Source organism: Salvelinus alpinus, chromosome 11, assembly GCF_045679555.1.
Source record: "Salvelinus alpinus chromosome 11, SLU_Salpinus.1, whole genome shotgun sequence".
Classification (NCBI taxonomy): domain Eukaryota; kingdom Metazoa; phylum Chordata; class Actinopteri; order Salmoniformes; family Salmonidae; genus Salvelinus; species Salvelinus alpinus.
Genome location: NC_092096.1, coordinates 45160694 through 45183952, shown reverse-complemented (window position 1 = coordinate 45183952; position 23259 = coordinate 45160694). Strand labels below are relative to the sequence as shown.

The 23259-nt window shown below is 43.7% G+C and overlaps 1 protein-coding gene across 2 annotated transcripts in view; it reads right to left on the bottom strand.

Annotated features, from left to right (window-relative positions):
• The window catches only part of LOC139534245 (inactive ubiquitin carboxyl-terminal hydrolase 53-like), a 61321-nt gene that overhangs the window by 8506 nt on the left and 29556 nt on the right, over positions 1–23259 (bottom strand). For both annotated transcript variants that reach the window (XM_071333212.1, XM_071333210.1), the window contains exons 8-14: positions 22940–23086; positions 20921–21070; positions 18601–18769; positions 13777–13929; positions 12295–12441; positions 7547–8363; positions 4286–4353 (exon numbers count right to left, since the gene is read on the bottom strand). In XM_071333212.1, coding sequence (XP_071189313.1) covers positions 4286–4353; positions 7547–8363; positions 12295–12441; positions 13777–13929; positions 18601–18769; positions 20921–21070; positions 22940–23086 — 1651 coding nt within the window. The remainder of the gene's footprint in view (positions 1–4285; positions 4354–7546; positions 8364–12294; positions 12442–13776; positions 13930–18600; positions 18770–20920; positions 21071–22939; positions 23087–23259) is intronic.

The following is a 23259-nucleotide window of genomic DNA, read 5'->3' as shown; positions in this document are numbered from 1 at the left end:
ATACTCAGTGTATAGGAAATAGGATGTCATTTGGTACAGGACAGAGAGAAACCCTGCATGGAAAATGCTTTATGTTAATAATTTCCATTAATTTAATATAGGTTCTTCTATTTACTATGTTCATTCAAATATGTGAGTATTAAAAAGGGAGATATATTGATAGCAAACATGACTGGATGAATGTTTGAAATTAATATGCAAAAGAGGCCTATTAATTCCTTGAGAAAGCAGACATGGCTTTTGGTTGTGCTTGGTTATCCATTGGGAGTCAAAAGGCACTCTTTCCATCTCAACAGGTGGAAAGAGTGATGAATAGAGATAGTTTGTGTCTTGGTAACAGAGGTTGGTGCATTGAAAAGGACGGGTAATTATCGACTGCAAAATGTCACTTTCATTGTTAATGAGACAGGTCCATATTTGGTCTAAGGGGGCATATTCAGGTAGCATTAGGGATGTTGTGCTAACACGATAGCAAAACAACAGTTAGCACTGCAGAGCGTGTGACTGTGGTCTCCAGACGAGCGTCTGGGGAACCGCAGGAGCCAATCGGAGTAAATCAAGTGAGGGCATGATTTACTGCTTGGATATGGCTGTTTGAAGCGGCTGGACTTTATCTCCCCCCCAGCGGCCGTGACCTTTCGAAACCGTCACACACACAGAATGCCTTCTCGAAAGGCATTGCATCCATTTTAGTACGCTGTGGTTAGGCTGGCATACCGGCAACAGAGAATATAGAGCTGTCATTTAGGTGGGCAAAATCTGGATGGCTGTTCCAGAAGAGAGACATCCACATTCTCAACTTGTATTACTGTTGTTTGTAGATGTAACACTGTATATCCAGACAAAGCAAAGGTTTGTGGTTTCTAAAATGGTGTTTACTATTTACATCTTAGATTATTATTTATCGTTTTGCAGTCTATTCTCCCACCCACACAGCCATGTGCTTTTAAAAAGGATTTTAGCCTCTAATGGACCTCTGGAATCTACTCAGACGTAACTGCAGCACAGCCCAGGCCAGAGTATCACAGCTGAATTCCAGCCAAATTGACTTCAAAACACTGTAGCTTGTCAATACAATTTGCAAATGGCAGGGAGCAGAGGCAACATCCCAGGCACAAATAGGGTGACTACATCGAACACTCAGGTTATCAACAAGTAGTGATGGGGGAACAAAATCAATAGTTAGCTATCGGGATATTATTTTTAATGATATATTGCTATATTATGTTTTGCACCAATTGGCTGTACCTGGACCAAAACTCCATTCATAGCCTGTTCTCCATCTTATAGTGAGCAGTTTGTTTTCAGCACTTATTTCCATGACTGATCAAAAATTGTTTCCTCATGGCTCTCACTTGTCCCTCTGCAGCAGACATAGGGTGAATCGCAATACATATCGTATCGGCACCGAAGTATGATGAGTCCAAATTTGAGATTTTAAGTTCCAACCTCCGTGTCTTTGTGAGACGCAAATCGGAAATATGACATTTTGTTACAGAAAAATATCACTGAGGCCAAGTGCAAGGCAATGAATCAACATGGTGCCGGAACAATTAAATCAAATTATTCTATTGTCGTCCTACTGTGTGTGCAATAAGCTACAAAAAATATTAAAATCTATTCCATTGGTCACCACTGTTTTCAAATGAAAAACAACTGCTAAAAGTGACCGATTTAAAAGCAGGGGAACAGAAATCCCAGCGGTGAGAAATACATCAAGGCTTAAAAGCATTTGTTTCCTTGCCAGGGAGTATTTCCACATGGATTGCTCTGCTCTGCATACAAAGACGCTCAAGGGCTAGCACAGGGCCCCCCACAAAACACTACCCTTTTCCCGCTTCAATTAGTCAGCTCACCAGACTTACATAAAACCAACCCACCTTCCCTCTGTTCTAAACACTGGTTGAGACCTCGCATTCACCCCATTCGTTCTTATGAAGAAGGGACACAATAAAAGGAGGGGAGGAGAAAATATTTTGGGCCACAGAAAATTGCATTTTATTTATGTGCATGAGGGAATTCCACCTTCTGACAGGCCCGGTCGTGGCATTTTCTGCTCAGCTGGGCACAGCTGGGAGGCCCCCGCAAGCTCGCTCATCATCCCTGCTCTGTAAGGACAAACTCCATGGATTTCAATTCTGAGAATTGGTGACGGGTGTTTAAAGGGCTGCCGTAGATTGGAGCATTACAAAACAATGTTTTTTCTCTGGTGGACTAGATGGATCAGACAGTGGGAACATGTGATGAAAATCAGAGAGTATACGTAAGGGGTGTCTGAGCTAGGGATGTAACAAATGGAGAAAAAAATCTTAACGTTTAAACTGCCATTTTTTACCGGTTTTGGGTTAAAACGGATAGAAATATTCATAAAAATCAACATGAATTCACAACAGAGCTGCGCTGCTGCCAGCAATTGTCCTCAAATCGATTCGGCTAGGAGTCGACTCCTAAGATTCCGTTTTTTTGAACGGAGGAGACTGATTAGTTGCCGTACTTCCGAGAACACAAACACACGCATCTTTCATAGCGAGCCAGCGAGGGATGGGGAGAGAGAGGAGGGGCACAGTATAGGCAGGTCAAACACCAGGCAGATAGATATGTCTAGTACACGGTTCTGACTCTATCGCAATGGAATGCTTTATCTCACAATTTCTTGGCTTGCAATGTCTCGCAACTTCAGTAAAGCAGGGCCTAGCATCAAGAAATAGGCTAAGATATAATACACACAACAGACCGAAGACCGAACACACACTTGCATCATTACCGAAGAGAAAGAGCAGTGGTGTAATAATTAGTCCAAACAGTATGCAACTAAAACAAGAGTTTTTATCAGATAAATTCAGTTTCTATTGGAAAGAAATCTCACAATGTCTTGTCTTACATGCCTCGCAAATTCACAGAAGTAGCCTAAAGGACACAGAGTATGTTAGCTGTTGTGTTTTCTGACATTTCCAAATCTCTCGCTAGCTCAGACCGTTATCCCCACCTGCTTCAAGATGTCCACTATCATCCCCGTTCATCTTTCCCTCGATCCTGACTAGCCGAAAAAACATCCCCACAGCATGATGCTGCCACCACCATGCTTCACCGTAGGGATGGTGCCAGGTTTCCTCCAGACGTGACGCTTGGCATTCAGGCCAAAGAGTTCAATATTGTTTCTCATGGTCGGAGAGTCTTTAGGTGCCTTTTGGCAAACTACAAGCGGGCTGTCATGCGCCCTTTACTCGTTTAGATGTTCTCACCCTTAGACTGAGCGGCGAACCACCCTGCGGCTATTCATGTCAGCTAATCTCCCTTTATCCTGTCTGGGGGCAAAAAAATTGCTATTATAGCTAGTTGTAAACCTGGCTTTTATTCCGGTTATTTTTTTTGTACTAATAGATAGTTGCTTTTTATCATCAATCCGACACAGGAATTAGTGATTTGTTCTACTTCTTTGAAACTGGTTGATTAAGTGTTAAAACACTATTTACATTGATATTCACCCCTCTCCACACCACTTTTCATGCTTATACATGCATTGTTCAGGGCAGGACACATCCTATTATTCTGTGCACTGCACAGAACACAAACTTTCCTCTGGAAAAGGTCAGATCCAGTAAATGAGGAATCGGTCTCACATGTACTTCCATACAAAATCTCCATCATTGGGCTATGACCTTAGCACAACTGATGGGACCATAAATCAAGGAAATTACAGAGTGGTGTTTCTTAATATCGCTAGACCTTATACTGCACATTAAATTTATCGGGGGAAATTAAACTTTAGGACCTAATGACAAAGATTATCATCCTCTGATGATAATGACTCCATCAGTCGTCCTTCCCTCCATATCAGACATAGTGGCTGACAGAAAATTATATATTTCCTACCATCAGAAAGGTTCAGCTGCCTCTTTCACCCATCGTCACTTTACACAACAATCCATTTAGTCTACATGAGGTCTCATCCAGGTCGCCAAAATATTGACTTGAAATTAGGACAGCTGCCTCGTTTAATCATTTTTGTGTGTTCTTGCTTTGGGCAAAAGTGAGAATTTTGCCAGATGCTTTGGCTTTTCTGAGAACTAACAAACAAGGACAACATCATTAAAAAGTACCTGAGAAGCAGGTGTACAAAACTAGCAAAACAAATAAGGAGTCGTGTACGTGAAAGCCGAAAGGCAACTGGCACAAAGCATCATGGGAAGGCCGGACAACTAATGGTGAATTACCAGTGTTTGGAGGGAAAGCTGATCCTAGATCTGTACCTACTGTAGGGGAAACTTAACCCTGTAGTGCTTACCATAGGAGAAAGAGGAGTGCAAGATGTCAGTCTTGGAGTCGTCACCTCTCCGGTGAGGGAAGGGATCCCTGAAATTCACAAATTGGGTAGGGCTGAGTCAAACGCTGACACCACATGAAAAAGGCCTTTCTTTCTATGCATGTCCCATTGTATGGTGTCTCTCGACATGCAGGTTTTTCCAACCTTTTAAAGAGATTATTTTGGATCTAAACTGCTAGAGTAAACACAGAAATAACACCCCCACCCACCCAGATCCACGCCACACTACTTTGTTCTGTGAATGATTTATTCATGAGTAATCTGATACTAAATCTACAAAACAGCTTTTTTATTTTAGTCCATGCATGGCTCACATTCATTTCTCTTCTCAGTTTGGTGCATTGGTGAATTCAGGTGACTGAGAAGAGTCAACACCAATTGTGCCCTAACAGGAATGGAGCACTGAATTGAGGGGTGTCAATACAATAGGCTATAGTGTGGCACTATCACCTCTTAAAATCAACTAGCAAGAAAGTTCAGTGATCTACAGACGCATGTAAAGAGATTATCTACGTACATTAAGGCCTTTTAGAGATTTCACTTACACATTTTGACATGGGTTTCTTGGTCAAGTAAAGTATCTACACTGAGTGTACAAAACATTATAAACACCTGCTCTTTCAATGACAGACTGACCAGGTGAATTCAGATGAAAGCTATGATCCCTTATTGATGTCACTTGTTAAATATACTTCAATCAGTTTAGATGAAGGGGAGACGATTCTTTAACCTGAGACATGGATTGTGTATTCGTGCCATTCAGAGGGTGAATGGGAAATACAAAATGTTTAAGTGCCTTTGAACGGGGTATGGTAGTAGGTTTGTTTCAAGAACTGCAACACTGCTGGGTTTTTCACGCTCAACAGTTTGTGTGTATTAAGAATGGCCCACCACCCAAAGGACATCCAGCCAACTTGACACAACTGTGGGATGCATTGGAGTCAACATGAGCCAGCATCCCTGTGGAATGCTTGACAACTTGTAGAGTCCATGCCCTGACGAATTGAGGCTGTTCTGAGGGCAAAAGGGGGTGCAACTCAATATTAGGAAAGTGTCTTAATGGTTTTTTTTTCACTCAGTGTACATAGTCCCATATAGTCGTAGTACTGACTCATCGAAAACAAATCATTCACTCATTGAGTAATGTATTTATATCATATATTAATCCATTTGAATTATATACATAGTACAATATGTGAATTCATCCCTATCTTGTTATAATGACTACACTATTGTCAGTAGACGCTGGATTGCGTAACGCATTTTGGTCAGACTGGTGTTGGCCCATCGACTGACTGTGCCTCTTGGGAAGAAAGCAGTCGTCAGCTAGTTGGGATCATTATCACCAGACACACTGGCGAGCCGACACTGAAGACCCTAGCACAACCTCGGTAGATTCTGCTCTTTGTGCACGTATGTAAAAAACATTTTTTTTAAAGGTCATGCTTCACTCTCAGAATGGGTTGTTTGCCATTTCTGAATAATTAGACTGTGCAGAGATTTTGAAGTTGAGTCGAATCATAACATGAGTTGCGAAGAGATTATAGCTGGAGGGAGGCAGTGAGTGAATAAAAGGTGTCTCAAAATAATCTGATTAGAACAGAATGAAAAATCCAAAAGTAGCCTATACAGTGCATTCAGAAAGTATTCAGAATTCTTGACTTTTTCCACATTGTTACGTTACAGCCTTATCCTAAAATCCTCAATCTACACACAATACCCCATAATGACAAAGCAAAGACAGGTTTTTAGAAATGTTTGCAAATGTAAAAAAAGAAAAAAAAATGAAATACCTTATTTAAATAAATATTCAAACACTTTGCTGTGAGACTTGAAATTGAGCTCAGGTACATCCTGTTTCTATTGATCACCCTTGATGTTTCTACAACTTGATATGAGTCCACCTATGGTACATTTTATTGATTGGACATGATTTGGAAAGGCACACACCTGTCTATATAAGGTCCCACATATTGACAGTACATGTCAGAGCAAAAACCAAGCCATGAAGTCGAAAGAATTGTCCGTAGAGCTCCGAGACAGGATTGTGTCAAGGCTCAGATCTGGGGAAGGGAACCAAAACATTTCTGCAGCATTGAAGGTCCCCAAGAACACGGTGGCATCTTCCTAGACCTGGCCACCTGGCCAAACTGAGCAATCAGGGGAGAAGGGTCTTGGTCAGGGAGGTGACCAAGAACCCGATGGTCACTGACAGAGCTCCAAAGTTTCTGTGGAGATGGGAGAACCTTCCAGAAGGACAACCATCTCTGCAGCACTCTACCAATCAGGCCTTTATGGTAGAGTGGGCAGACGGAAGCGACTCTTCAGTAAAGGCACATGACAGCCCACTTGGAGTTTGTCACAACGCACCTAAAGGACTCTCAGACCATGAGAAAGATTCTCTGGTCTGAATAAACCAAGATTGGACTCTTTGGCCTGAATGCCAAACATCACATCTGGAGGAAACCTGGCACCATCCCTACGGTGAAGCATGGTGGTGGCAGCATCATGCTGTGGGGATGTTTTTCAGCGGCAGGGTCTGGGAGACTAGATGAACAGAGAAAAGTACATTAAAAAACCTGCTCCAGAACGCTCAGTACCTCATACTGGGGTATAGGTTCACCTTCCAACAGGACAACGATCCGAAGCACACAGCCAAGACAACACAGGAGTGGCATCGGGACAAATAGCCTAGACAACGCAGGAGTGGCTTTGAGACAAGTCTCTGAATGTCTGTGTGGCCCAGCCAGAGCCTGGACTTGAACCCAATCGAACATCTCTGGAGAGACCTGTGCAGCGACGGTCCCCATCCAACCTGACAGAGCTTGAGAGGATCTGCAGAGGAAAATGGGAGAAACTCCCCCAATACAGGTGTGCCAAGCTTGTAGCGTCATACCCAAGACGACTACAGACTGTAATCGATGCCAAAAGGGCTTCAACAAAGTAGAGTAAAAGCTCTGACTACTTATGTAAATGTGATATTTCAATTTGCAAACATTTCTAAAAAACTGTTTTTGCTTTGTCATTATGGGGTATTGTGTATAGATTGACGAGGGGAAAAAATTACTTAATCCATTTTAGAATAAGGCTGTAACAAAATGTGGAAAAAGTCAAGGGGTATGAATACTTTCCAAATGCACTGTATATTAACTAAATGTCTTAGTGTTTCAAATGATCTTTTAAGAGAATCAACAGCACACAGAAAATATCACTCCTGTTTACCTTGTCAGGTGTACCTCAGGTTTGGGCCTCAGCTCTTTGGACGTGAAATTCTCCACCACGGGCGAGTCCAGGTTGGCCGAGCCGTTGCTAAGCCGGTCGCTGCTCTCGTATCCCGACTCGGTGCGCTGGATCTTCCAGTTGTCGCTGCGCACCTTCAGCGTGCTGACCTTTGACCTGTCCTTGCCCTCTGACTCCAGTGAACTGCGGCTATCGCCCGTCTCGGGCCGCTGCTCATCCTCGTAGATGGTCATCAGGCTCTTGGGCTTGTGCTCCTCACGCCCGCCCCATGTGAAGTCCTGGTCCTGTTCCCTGTCTCTTTCGTGGGAGGGTGGCGCCATCTCCTGGGTGGAGGGTCTCCGGTGGGGACTGTGCTGCCGGTGCTCCTGACTCCCTCCACCACCACCGCTTATCACACTATCCACATTTAGCACCTCGCGCATGGGCTTCCATGGCCGACTTGGCCTGCTGCTGCTACTGCTGCTGGAGCTGGAGTTACGGCCGCCCTCCCGGCTCCCAGGGCGCTCCCGCGATTCCTGGCTGCTGTCCGTGTCGTAGCCGTTAGAAAGCTGCTCTAGTCTCCGGCTGTAATGGCCGCCACCGGAGCCCTCGCTGCCGCTGGGCAGGGCTGGTAGTACCTGGACCCTGGAATGGGAGTGAGGAGGCCCCTCGTGAGAGGAGCACCTGCCGCCAAAGTGGGGGGTCCTCTCTGTCCTGGTGGGCCCTTTGCCCTGGCTGGCATACAGGCGCGTATCCAGGTACTGCTTGAAGCCGTTCTCCGGCGGGGAGGCAGAGCGCGAGTATCTCTCTGATATTGGATCTGAAGGAAAGAGAAGCAGAATTTTATGAGAATGTATTCAAGTATAGTGTTTAGGAAGACATGAGCACACATTTTGTAAGGACATTGTCCAAGAAGTCTGTCTGCTACTTACAAGGATTTGGTAAGCTTTTTCTACAGATATTGCTCAAGATAATTTACCCTACATGTTAAAAGCTGCTGTCCTCATCAATTTGTTGGCTACAATGAGGTAGAAAATCCTCTAGCAAAACCTATTTAGAGCTTCATTGCAAGAAGCTGTTATTCCACATGACAAGTCAAATTTGTTCCATGTTTTCTTACAATATGAGACAAAATAAACACGTTGGGCGACCTCTGTCATTACAAAGTCGCCAAGGCTTGTCCGAAAAGAGGCAAACAAAACCCACTGAGTTGCATCAATTCATCTGAGGCCAAAGTAGGGTGCGAAGGGAGAGGACCTTACATTCTTAGGAAAATAACCTTTTCTGGTTGATGTCGCTAAGAAAGTCTATTTTTTCCACATGGGAAATGCTGATTCCAACATTGCCCTCGAGCTGGCGTAGTATCCAAACTGCCACCCTTAATGCCAAATGCCAGTGTATTGTGACACATTGTCAAATGCAACAATTCTGACTTTCAATGTCATTCCAAGCCAGCGTTTGCTAAGGAAGACCGCAGGGGTGTAGTGGAGTATGGGAACAATGAGGTTGTGGTCTGTTGTACGTCTGTAGACAAGAGGGAGGTGTAAATAATGGACGCCGGGATTCCGTGTGTGTCTCTGTGGCATAGCAGTATGGGTAACAACCGCACGCTGGGACATCTGTGGAGATATTAATGATGAAAGGTGGCCGTGGCCGTGTGCGTGTGTGTGTATGTCTGTATACAGTGCCTGTATACATACTCCCTGCTGGCTGTCCATGACTCCTTGAATAGAGGAGTCTGTGGCCTGGAGATGTGTATGACTTTGAGGACATAGTGTTTGTTTGTGTGTGTGTGTGTGTGTGTGTGTGTGTGTGTGTGTGTGTGTGTGTGTGTGTGTGTGTGTGTGTGTGTGTGTGTGTGTGTGTGTACACACACACAAGTGTTTGTCTTTCAAGGACACCGAGTCACGCCGGCCACTTTCGAAAAATATGATTAGACTGGACATCTCCACTGGAACAGTACAGTGATATGTTATTGAGGGGGAGGGGTATGCAGTAAGGTATGCAGTAAGGTTAACTTGCTAAATATATGCCCTATTCATTTCCGTCTAACTTTATTTACTGATAGAGCTCTTCAACAAAGACTAACAGAAGACGCACTAAGGGACAATTACTCAACGTTAGGATGACCGGGTCCAATGGCTCTGTTGGATGGAGCATTGTCCTTCCAACATCACGGCTGTGGGTTTTGATGCCCACACATTCTACATATGTCCTGGTCTGGATATACATTTTATAACTGGAAGCGGTCTGGTATAAAAGTGTGTCTAAATCCCCATATTTATATGAATTAATAGCATGACAGGGCGTGTGATCTAGGATTGAGGCCTGCACTGAGGTCTCAGGTGTGCAGAGAGAGTTATGAGAGGTTACAATCCACAGCGCCTTAGGATGGAACCTCCCCTGAGAGACGGAGTCGCTATGGCTAGGGAATCTGCTGACAGGGAGCGCGAGAGTTAAATCACCTCGAGCGTAACTTGCTCTGTTAAACATGGCGTGTGTGAGAGACTCGTGTGATATTTGATGTGCGATTCTGTGCGCTTGTGTCCGTCTATGTAACAGTTTCTGTGAACTGGTCCAGCCACGTGTGTGCGTGCATGTGTACACACGTGCGACAAAGACGGTCTAACTATGCGTGTAGTGATGCTAACACGGCATGCTTGTCAGTTAGGATTGGAAGCTAAATGTCAACACAGTTACACTGTGCTAGATGAAAACAGGGAAACGTGTCCTGGTAACACCAACTGCAATATCCCAAATGGAGCCCTATTTCGTACATGGTGTACTACCAAAACCCTGTGGTCAAAAATATTGCATTATATAGAGAATAGGGTGCCATTTGCGATGAAGCCAATGTCTCCCATTGACACCAATTCTCCCTATTTGACCTGAACGCTAACTTTCTTGTTTTGCTATTTTTCCAAGTGTGAAGGGACGGAAAATCGTTAAAGACTCCAGCCACCCAAACCATAGGCTGTTCTCTCTGTTTCCGCATGGCAAGCGCTACTGGTGCATCAAGTCTGACACCAACATGCTACGGAACAGTTTCTATCCCCAAGCCATTAGACTGCTAAATAGCTAACAAAATAGCTACACGGATTGTCCAAGTTGATCCTTGTATTTTATTTTTACACTGTCTCTATGCACACTCATAGTGCCATACACACACTGACACGCCCACACACACACACACTCCCTCACATACAATCATCATATACACTGCTGCTACTCTGTTTATCATATATCCTGATGCCTAGTCACCTTACCCCTATACATATCTACCTCCATCACTCCAGTATCCCTGCATATTGTAAATATGGTAGTGGAACTGATCGTGTGTATAGCGTTAACTTGAAACTAAAACGATCAAGTACCTTTGAAGAGAGCTAGCCTCGGCACGAGCAGTATTATATATAGATTTATTCCGCTTACTTTAACTCACCTCCAGCCTCACCATTCATCAAAGCCATTATGCTAGCCTCTGTTAGCCTGGTGCATTCAATCATAATGGGACGTGAGCCTGGTGCAAACAGGGTGGCTAGTTCAATTTCAGTTCCTAGCACCTTGCCCCTAGTTCCAACCCATTTGGTGTTCACAGAAATGTAACGACTGAACAGGTGAGAGAAATACGACAGAGGGTTAGAGACCAAGGAGGAAAGGGGTGAAGTTGCCTGTAGACACTGACCTATGATCAATTTGGCATTTTCCTCCAATGGTTCAGGTTAGGCTTTGGGTATGCTGATCCTAGATCCATTCTTATGAACAATTTTAGAGATTGCTTTCATATTGATCTACCTTTAAGTCCCCCACCAACACACACAGCAAGCCACAACACCTTTGAGGGACTACTTATGGTTGGATGGGAGAAGGTAGACTATAGGAGGGTGGTAGTGGGTCTCATGTGGCCATAGATGTTGCCTTATTTCTATTGCTGGCCTAGATATAAGCCATATGGGTCCAGGGCCAGGAGTTCCATGATCCTACTCTCACATACTCTACTAACACTGTCGTGTGAACACTCAAGACATTGAAATAGCACCTACAGACAGCAGCTAGGAATCCAAATAGAACAGGGTATACACACTACCACAGTATCCAGTAGTGAGAGAATAGAGAACGGTACGTGGAAGGGCCTGATTCAAAAGGGAGGGAGACATGATCCCCATCCTGACACATTGCTCCCAAACCACCCTGCCTGGTAGGCCATTACAGTGGAATGCTGGTTTGTTGTGCATTTTTATGTTGGTAATGATGTATTGCATGTGTACTGTTTAGAGCATTGTGTCAAGGATAATTTTCTATTTTCATTGGTGTGTGTGTGTGTGTGTGTGTACATGCATAGTGCAATGCCACTATAATTTCATATCAGTTACTTTTCCTCCCTGTGTGTGTGTGTGTGTGTGTGTGTGTGTGTTTATTCAACCTTTATTTATACAGGTTGTTTTTTTTCACAGAGTTGAAATCTCTTTTTCAAGAGAGACCGTGTCCAACAGCAACAGGATGAACAAAGTTTCAGACAAAACAACTTACATGCACTAACACAACATTGAACAAAACTATAGACACACACACTACAACAATTACATAAACACAAATGTCATAACTAAAAAAACAGCTGTCCTAAAGACAATACCACTCTTCTATGATATTTACGTCGACCAAGGACATGTGTGTGTAAACTGTGTGTGTGTGTGTGTGTGTGTGTGTGTGTGTGTGTGTGTGTGTGTGTGTGTGTGTGTGTAGCGCCATACCTCGGTAGCGGGCGTCCTGTCTCCTCCTGTCTGTCCTGTCCTGGTCTCTCCTGGAGGGGTGCATTCCCCGGACCTCCCCTGCCTTCATGACCACCTCTCTGGAGATGTCCTTCAGACGGCTCTTAGGATCACTGGTGCCCAGCTTCACTGCACAATAAGGAGCAAGAAACACATTCTAGACTACATTCTATAACAGTCATTTTGAGAAACAAAGTGACTTCCAAGACACAACACAAGGAAAACACACCAAAAGGAACAAGTCGTCAAACACGAAGGGGTAAAGGTACAGTCCTTTCTACTGTACCTCTAATCCCAACAAACTACAGTCACTTAGGCCACCCCCACCCCATCTTCCACCTCCACCCCTCCTCCCTTCCATCCCCTGACTAGCCCCCTGGAGGCATTGAACAGTGCTGAGTTTAAGGAGAAGTTTAGGGCCGATCGATGTGCTGATGTACTACGCCAAGCTTTTCTGCTTCACGGGGGGAAATGCAGTGAGATGGAACCCGCGGAAGACATTTTCTCTCCTTCTATCCTCTCTGAGTCTCATCTCTGTAGCTTCTTCTCTCGTAAAGTAGGAGAAAGTCAGATACGATGGATAGAACTAGAAGCATGTGCTGCGGTCGTTGAAAATGCCAAACAACTCTGTGTAGCACAGAAAATGTGCTCGAAGAGGCTCTCTGTGAATAAGAACTGTGAAGTTTTCGGCTTCGCATTGAAATCAATGACGAGACAATTTTGCAAATTGCACAGTCACTCTATTGCCTGGATAGAGTGTCACGAGGACAATTCATCACTTTTCCCACAAGATACTTGACTGCTATTATTATTATTTTCAGTCATTCGGGTGGCCTTGCTGTTCTCAAAATCCCTGAGCGACTGGTAACTTTTCCAGTGCGGGGGGGATAGAAAACAATCAAAATGCATAATATTGAGCTGATGGCTTTAAGCAGGGAGTAAGTAACAACAAAGGGGGACCTTCATAATAACAAAGGAATGTGCAATAATAACTAAGGCTGTGTCCCAAATGGCACACACTTTCCAATACAGTGCACTACTTTTGACACTGGTTAAAGGTAGTGCACTATATAGGGAATAGGGTGCTTAAACGAGTCAACCCTTAGGCTCTTTCCTTGCTTCTCTTGTGCGCTCTCGCTTACCTCTTCTCCTTGGAGGTGTATGTGCTCCTGATCCCTCACTCCCATGTGTCCTCATTCCCTTCCTGTTCAATCATAAAGGTCACTTTTCAAACTCTGGCCCCCCTCCCTCCCCTGCGCTTTGGTTGCCTTTATCCATGCTCCCCCCCCCCCTTCTATAGTAACTCTGTAATCTACCTGCAATCTTCTCTACCTCTAACCCCATCACATCTTTCAGTCTCTTCTCTCAATATCTATCATGTACCTCCCAAATGTCTCACTCTGATAATACCCATTTTCCAAAGCTATGTGTAGAAATACCCCCGTCCCCAACCCCTTGTCGTACCTGGTCCACGGCCTCCGCCAGTCTGGCCACTGCCCCTGGTAAAGGTGGAAGGGGTCTGGCTATTCGGTTGGAAGCTGCTGGGGCCCAGCAGGGCATTCAGGTTCTCCCTGGTCAGGTCCAGTTTCTTGGGGCCCGGAAGTGGAGAGGAGGGAGCTGATTGGTCAAAAAGGAGGAGGGGGAACGAATCTTTACATTTGTATTTTTTTTAACATATGGATAGCCTATGTCTCTTCATGGTTCCGTTTCTACTGGTGAGACAAACCAGAGAGGGGATCAATTCCAACAAGCAATTCTTAGGTATTATGTTAAACTTCTTATGGCTGGGGGCAGTATTGAGTAGCTTGGATGAATAAGGTGCCCAGAGTAAACTGCCTGCTACTCAGGCCCAGAAGCTAAGATATGTATATTATCAGTATATTTGGATAGAAAACAGTCTGAAGTTTCTAAAACTGTTTGAATGATGTCTGTGAGTATAACAGAACTCATATGGCAGGCAAAAACCTGAGAAACAATCCAACCAGGAAGTGGGAAATCTGAGGTTTGCCTATCCAATATACAGTGTCTATGGGGTCATATTGCACTTCCTAAGGCTTCCACTAGACGTCAACAGTCTTTAGAACCTTGTTTGATGCTTCTACTGTGAAGAATGAGGGAATGAGAGCTGATTGAGTCAGGGGTCTGGCAGAGTGCCACTCGTTTCTAAAGACAAAGGAATTCTCCGATTGAAACATTATTGAAGATTTATGTTAAAAACATCCTAACGATTGATTCTCTACATCGTTTGACATGTTTCTACGAACTGTAATGGAATTCTTTGACTTTGTCTGGCCTGCGCGTCATGAATTTGGATTTTTGAACTAAACGCGCGAACAAAAAGGAAGGTATTTTAACATATATTATGGACATTATCGAACAAAACAAACATTTATTGTGGAACTGGGATTCCTGGGAGTGCATTCTGATGAAGATCATCAAAGGAAAGAGGATATTTATAATGCTATTTCTGACTTCTGTTGACTCCACAACATGGCAGGTTGTGGAGTAACAAGTATGACTTGTTTTTGTGTCTGAGCGCCATACTCAGATTATTGCATGGTGTGCTTTTTCCGTAAAGTTTTTTTTAAATCTGACAGCGGTTGCATTAAGGAGAAGTTTATCTAAAGTTCCATGTAAAACACTTGTATCTTTCTTTTATAAATGTTTATTATGAGTACTTCTGTAAATTGATGTGGCTCTCTGGAAAATCACCGGATGTTGGAGGCAAAACATTACTGAACATAACACACCAATGTAAACTAAGATTTTTGGATATATAGTGGGGCAAAAAAGTATTTAGTCAGCCACCAATTGTGCAAGTTCTCCCACTTAAAAAGATGAGGCCTGTAATTTTTATCATAGGTACACTTCACCTATGATAGACAAAATGAGAAAAAGAAATCCAGAAAATCACATTAATGAATTTATTTGCAAATCATGGTGGAAAATAAGTATTTGGTCAATAACAAAAGTTTCTCAATACTTTGTTATATACCCTTTGTTGGCAATGACAGAGGTCAAACGTTTTCTGTAAGTCTTCACAAGGTTTTCACATACTGTTGCTGCTATTTTGGCCCATTCCTCCATGCAGATCTCCTCTAGAGCAGTGATGTTTTGGGGCTGTTGCTGGGCAACACGGACTTTCAACTCCCTCCAAAGATTTTCTATGGGGTTGAGACCTGGAGACTGGCTAGGCCACTCCAGGACCTTGAAATGCTTCTTACGAAGCCACTCCTTCGTTGGAAGGGCGGTGTGTTTGGGATCATTGTCATGCTGAAAGACCCAGCCACGTTGCATCTTCAATGCCCTTGCTGATGGAAGGAGGTTTTCACTCAATCTCACGATACATGGCCCCATTCATTCTTTCCTTTACACGGATCAGTCGTCCTGGTCCCTTTGCAGAAAAACAGCCCCAAAGCATGATGTTTCCACCCCCATGCTTCACAGTAGGTATGGTGTTCTTTGGATGCAACTCAGCATTCTTTGTCCTCCAAACACGACGAGTTGAGTTTTTACCAAAAAGTTATATTTTGGTTTCATCTGACCATATGACATTCTCCCAATCTTCTTCTGGATCATCCAAATGCTCTCTAGCAAACTTCAGACGGGCCTGGACATGTACTGGCTTAAGCAGGGGGACACGTCTGGCACTGCAGGATTTGAGTCCCTGGCGGCGTAGTGTGTTACTGATGGTAGGCTTTGTTACTTTGGTCCCAGCTCTCTGCAGGTCATTCACTAGGTCCCCCCGTGTGGTTCTGGGATTTTTGCTCACCGTTCTTGTGATCATTTTGACCCCACGGGGTGAGATCTTGCGTGGAGCCCCAGCTCGAGGGAGATTATCAGTGGTCTTGTATGTCTTCCATTTCCTAATAATTGCTCCCACAGTTGATTTCTTCAAACCAAGCTGCTTACCTTGCAGATGCAGTCTTCCCAGCCTGGTGCAGGTCTACAATTTTGTTTCTGGTGTCCTTTGACAGCTCTTTGGTCTTGGCCATAGTGGAGTTTGGAGTGTGACTGTTTGAGGTTGTGGACAGGTGTCTTTTATACTGATAACAAGTTCAAACAGGTGCCATTAATACAGGTAACGAGTGGAGGACAGAGGAGCCTCTTAAAGAAGAAGTTACAGGTCTGTGAGAGCCAGAAATCTTGCTTGTTTGTAGGTGACCAAATACTTATTTTCCACCATAATTTGCAAATAAATTCATTAAAAATCCTACAATGCGATTTTCTGGATTTTTTGCACAATTGGTGGCTGACTAAATACTTTTTTGCCCCACTGTAAATATGAACTTTATTGAACAAAACATACATGTATTGTGTAACATGAAGTCCTATGAGTGTCATCTGATGAAGATCATCAAAGGTTAGTGATTAATTTTATCTCTATTTCTGCTTTTTGTGACTCCTCTCTTTGGCTGGAAAAATGGCTGTGTTTTTCTGTGACTAGGTACTGACCTAACATAATCAGATGGTGTGCTTTCGTCGTAAAGCCTTTTTGAAATCGGACACTGTGGTGGGATTAACAACAAGTTTATCTTTAAAATTGTGTAAAATACTTGTATGTTTGAGGAATTTTAATTACGAGATTTCTGTTTGAACTTGGCGCCCTGCACTTTCACTGGCTGTTGTCAAGTCGATCCCGTTAACGGAATCTCAGCCGTAAGAAGTTATTAATAAGCTTCCTATTACCATTTACGATTCAGTTAATTCCAAAAATATCTGGGAAAATTTAGACAAAAAAAAAAAGTTTAACGCGACCCAATTAACAACATTTTTGAAAATGTAAAGGAACATTTGTCTTTCTTCTGAAGGCCAGTGATCCGCAGTCACCATCACGACCTGGGGGCGAGGCCAGCTCAGAGAGTTAGAGAGCAGATCATTAAGGGGGATAAACCCCACCCCAAACAAATCCAGAGGTTTTTAATCCTCACACAGAAATGTTCAGCTGTACAAATGTACAACTTCTTGCCATTGCCAACAGCGACGGGTATTATGGTCGAGGTCGAAGTAAAAAAAAAAAATATTGTTTAATGCCTTCTGCTCATGAACTCTCGTAGTTCGGTTTCAAATCAAGTATTGATTGAGTGGTACAGAAAAGGTTGGAACACCGTTAGCTAATACACTAATAACAGTAATCCAACTAGAGTGCAAAATTCTGGGAACTTTACTCAAATTGACAGTTTTTCCAGAAATCCCGGTTTGGAATATTCCTGGAATCAGGAAACAATAAGCAGGAAATTCGGAAATCCTCCAAACAGGATTTTGGGATTTTAGTTAAGTTACTGGAATTTTGCAACCATAAATCCAACTGAAGTGATGGGCATCCCAAACTTGTTTTGAAGTCCAGCACGCATTTGTAAAGTCAGTCACTTTTGTCAACTGCACGTATTTTCTGGTCATACAGTCAAAAAATAAAATCTCAAGCACATTGTGAGACTTCAAAATGCCAAAAATGTGGCCCGAACAGACCCATTGACCCAATCACATTAACAAAACAGAATTCAACACTGCAACATGTAGTGTAGTTCCCCTTCTTTTTTTTTTTACAGACTCTCTCCGACTGAATGTGGTGAGGCTGACACTTCACAGAAAGCAATTCACACGCGTCTGGCACAGGGCTCAAATTTAGACCAAAAATATTTAAAGGGGATGCTAGCCAAAAAGTTTGAGAATCACTGCTCTGTGGCGGTCATTTGGCTAGTACACACTGTTAAAAACAATTTGTAACCAGTCACACCATTGGCAACACATGCTGGCATTAATTCCAAATTGCTCTTGCCGGAGACCTCTACTCTTAGAAGCACTTATTTTAGGACCCCCTCTCGCTGCGAATTTACTGCACCGACTTAAATATAGCGTCCCCATGCTAAGCATTAATTAAAAGGAACTGTGAATTATAAACGTGGTGTGTGGTTCCTGGGAATCGTATCGAGTGAAGGTAAGGGGGTCGTTTGGAAAGGAGGGCCATTTGAATCGGGTCTCCAAAAGAACCAAGACCACATTTGGTCTCAAGTTGTCTCAAGTCAGAGACCATGAGATAGAGACTGCGTCGCCATCGCAAAAACACCTGAAGTCACATCATGGGTTGATGACACCATGAAAAGTGATTGTACATTTGACTTAATATTGTTGGCATCCTGAAAAAATAAAATATTTTTGATATTATGATACGCAAATTGAACGCAGTTATATCCCCTCAATGTGCTGTAAAAGTTCCATGACTCTAGGGGTAGTGTGTAGTTCTTCCTGTAAATGGAAAAAAAGAATGTCCCTTTGACCGATGTATACCTTGGACGTCTCCGTTGACGGGGGACTTGTAGCAGGAGTGGTCAGTGTTCTGGCGCGAGGTGTCGTCTACGGAGATGGCGCTGCCATCTGGGTTGGAGTAGAATAGGAGGAGGGGCTGGAAGTGGCCTTTGGTGCATTTGGTGACCACATCTTTCCACCGGGTCCCAATCTAGGATAGGGGAGAGGAGACTGTGAGGTCAATAGGAGACGCACATGAAGAGTGTGTGTGTGTGTGTGTGTGTGTGTGTGTGTTCCTGCTTGACAGGCAAAAAGGCGAACTGGCATTTTCCCAATGTGTAAAGAAAATAAAATGTTACCCGTGTCTTTCTGGCACCGACCAGTTTCCTCATCTCATTAGACAGAGGTCTTGTCAGAAGCCAAATGTGTCATTTAGTGCCATTCAATACACATTACTATTTTTGAAGAGACTATTTATTTGATGAGCATCAGTTGCCAAAACCTAACTATGTAAATGTTAGGTACCTTGAGTACACCTTTCAGAAAATTCTGACTTGTAATTGAATTGGTTTGTACATTTAAAGGGCTTGGGCTCTAAGAAATATTATTCTCAGAGTACATACTATCTAATGCCTCATTTAAATTGATAGTGCACAAACAAAAACCCTGGGAAGAAAATCATTGAAAATGCTTGCTTGAATTCAGGGACATTCTTTGAACCACTACCCTCAAAAACATATGGTGACCATAGACCAGGCATGTCACAAAACGGTTCAGGGAGGAAATTTAATTTTAGAATTCCACACGAAACTCTATGTCCAAGGAGACATGGTTGTGCACTGCGAAAGCACATTGTCCCTTTGTCTTGGATCCTAAGTGAATATTATGCCTTGAAGCAGTTTCACAATCACATCAGCTGAGCAGAGTTAAATGCGTGCCTCACTACAAAACGCCACAGAGGCAGACTGGAGGCTAACAGATGCTAGTGTGCACCTTAATTAACCAAAGTAAGGAGAAGGAGAGAGGAGCAGAAGGTGTGAAAGAGAGGAAGGAGAAAGAGCAAGAAAGGAATGTGGCAGTAAAATGGGAGGAGGGTCTAATTAAAAGATGGAGAGAGGGTGTTCAAAGTCGACATTATTCATGTTGGCCACTGATCCCCGCCTGGGAGAACAACAACATAGGCTTAGTGGAACCGCTGAACCACTGCTGCTGCAATAAATGATACAAGCAATTATGACAAGAACGACAGTCAACAAACCGCAACCATAAAAGTCAAATATAAATATAGTTTTAAAAGCCATCCATAAACTGTAGGGTATTTCTGCTCATTACTTGGTGTGAGGCCGTAAGAGAATGAGTAGCAACACAGCAGGTATATGACGTGTTATTTGGTTGGCTCGGCTGCTGTGCTGTAGCACTCTGTCCCAGTTGGGCTGAAGTGCATACACAGCACAAGCTGCTGCTGGATTGACTCTGAGCCAGCCAGCACCGCAGTCCAATCAAATGGACTGGACACAGTGTTGTACATTATCATTCTCACATATGCATGCACACACAACATACCAAGTCTTACCATAAGTCATTTCGATTTGATATCCTGAAATGTGGAAGTCCACTAAACAGTGTAGCTCAACTGTGGATGACTGATGATGCAATTAACTAGGGAAAGACTGAAGGTGCTTCCACTGGGAAAACCTAATACTAGTGCTGCTGCTGTGTGTGTGTGTGTGTGTCCACCCTTGCAAACATGTGTGGGTGTTGGTGGTGGTGATTATTGCAGACTGTTCAACCCCACTGAAGGCTCATCAACCCGGGGGTGGTGAAGAAAGATCGATGTGGCCCTTATAAGAAGATGGTGGAGATAAGAGATGGCTCAGGGACTTCCCTGCTCTCATTCTCTTGTAAAACAGTCTCCTTTTCATCAGCTCAGACGAGTACATTTCTGCACTTTGAGTTGTTGTCTAGGGAGGCTTTAGCTCCAGATAATAGCAGATTTTTATCCCATGATATTATACATCAGCTTCCTGGAAAATCCTCTCATGTCAGACTGTATTCCTGATTTTATTTCAAATCGACTAGTTGAATCTCTTTAAAGTAAGTTACCGACAAATTTTACTTTAGTTACTTGGCGAATTCCTTTTTCTTGTCATAGTGTCATAAAGAGGGAGTGTGTGTGCATCACTACAGCAAACGAGACAGAGGCTAGTGTGTGTGGCGTGCGCCTGTCCATGCATTTATACGCGTATGGTCCAAGCAGCATATGTCAGCACAGCAAAAGTGTGAGAGGCTATGAGTGTCGGTTGAGGTGTAGTGTTTTTACTCCCTTACTAGGAGGACTGCATGTCTTTTTCCCCTCCCTCACCTCTTTGACTGTGGCGTCGTCGAAGAACACCCATTTGGCGGACTTGGTGTGGAAGGCGAAGGCACAATAGTGGCGACTGGAGTAACAGATCATCCCAACCAATAGAAGCTCTCCCTTTTTGGCGTGCTCGTCTGTCACCCGGTAGAAGAGCTGCGGACACACACACACAAATTTAAAATTACTTCATTTGGTCAAATTTTGCCCAAAACACTCCCACCCTGTCCATGAGTAATCTTGCCTAAGACCTAAAGACTTAGGTTAGCTCCCCGAACTTTAGCTCAATGGACTAACAGTCTTATCACACAGCAGAACCTTCTCAGTCAGATATACAGCATTTTACCAAAACATTCATGTTTGTCATCCACACGGTATCATTTGGACAGTAAAATTGCCCTTCAACTTGGATTATTGCTGGCATCGCCTGCATGGTAAATTGCCACATCTCTAGCAGCTCAGGCAATCGTCAGTATAATGTCATCCTCCCACCAATTTGAATAGACCGCTGGATGAGGAGGTTGTGAAATAGCCTCTTGTTTTTCCTGAATGGCTGGTTCTCTTTGGCCATGGGAGACAATGGATTCCTAGGCAGGGGGAGGTTTTCTCCAACACAGTCACATGAATAGTACGAGTATGAATCAAGCCCTTTGTGGTACTTGGTGGGGGGGTTCTGCTAGACTAGCTAGACTAATCCAGTTCTGGAATGCGCTCAAAACAAGGAGAGGGGAAAAGAGGAATCTGTGCTTGTAGTATTCAAGGGAGATGGTGTTGTGTAATATGTTGGGCCTGGCCTATGCCAGTTTGTTCTAGATTTGTAGCAGGTTTCAGTGAAGCTCAATCCTTTTCTTCTTGAAGGAACAGGGACAGTGTCAGCCAGAGTTGAGTGCTACAAATGAAACCTCCTGTACGCCTATGCCAAGGACACTCTGTACTCCAACATGAACTCACACACACACACACACCACACCTTCCAGACAGGCACCATTCTCTTACATATAATATACACATATTCACATGTAACCTTTCTGACTCTCTCTCTCTCTCACAAACACTGTGCTCTTCCATCGTGGCGCTGAGGGGGTGTTGACACGATCTGGCCATGCAGCAGGGGCTTTTTGATCAGCAGTGTGGGCCAACTGGGCATTGCACCACGCACTGCTTACGCAACGCTCCGACTTACGCAGGGATAAAGCCCACTTTATTTCCCCCATATGCTCCATGGCACCAAAATAAACTGACCCCAACACAACCAGGGCAAGGAACACCAGCTGTGGAGGCTCCAACAAACAAACAAACAAACAAAAAAAGACAGAAAGCAAATAGAGTAAAACCAGAATGCAGTGATTTGAACCATATTTTAGGAGCTCGACCAATTCTAAATAGTGTATTGTTGTTGTTTTTCCTATTTCCAGGGTTCACATTTTGGGGAGGTGAGGCAGCCATTTTGTTTGGGTGCAATCACTGCCATGGCAATTTTAATCACACTACTTGACTAATCTGTTTTATTACGGGCTGACAGTGGAGAATTAAACATGTTTTAATCTTATGTGGAGGTTCTTGGCCATCAGTAACTTTTTTTCTTGTCCCTGATCAAAGATCCAACTTTATATTGCCTTATGGTTGTTTTATGACAAAGTGATTGGAAAAGTACAGTTCTCCACTGTGTTTGAACCTTTTTTACTTTCTCTACAAACCACCACTTTCATTAAAACGAAACACAAGCGCAGACTGACTTTGACAAAACGCTACATCAGTGTTTCCCAAACTCGGTCCTGGGGACCTCAAGGGGTGCATGTTTTGTTTTTTCCCCTAGCACTACACAGCTGATTCAAATAATACAAACTTAATGATGATATGGTTACTTGAATCAGCTGTGTAGTGCTGGGGCAAAAACCAAAACGTGCACCCCTTGAGGTCTCCGTACCAAGTTTGGGAAAGACTGTGCTACAATATTGAACTGATTTTCGTAGTAATATAATCCATTTGTTGTGCTTTTTGTCCCTGCTGGCTTGCCGTCCTTACCCCAGAGAGGTTGAGGTGTGGCCCCAGTGAGCGAATGACGTCCTCCGTGAGGTCTGACTGGTCTGAGTCCCACACGAAGCCGATGGTGACGATCTCCGGGGAGTTCATGAGGACTCGGCGGATCTTGATCCTCTGGCCACAGTTACTCTGGTGACAGCGAGAGAGGGAGGAGACAGATAACTAGGGGAGCAGAGATAACTAACCAGTTTAGCTAACAGGGCCGGGACGATACTGGTATTGCGATACTCGTTTGAATTGTGGCAAGGAAACAAAAAGTGGATTTCACATCTTTAGGAAAACAGCCCTAATGTTGGAAACAA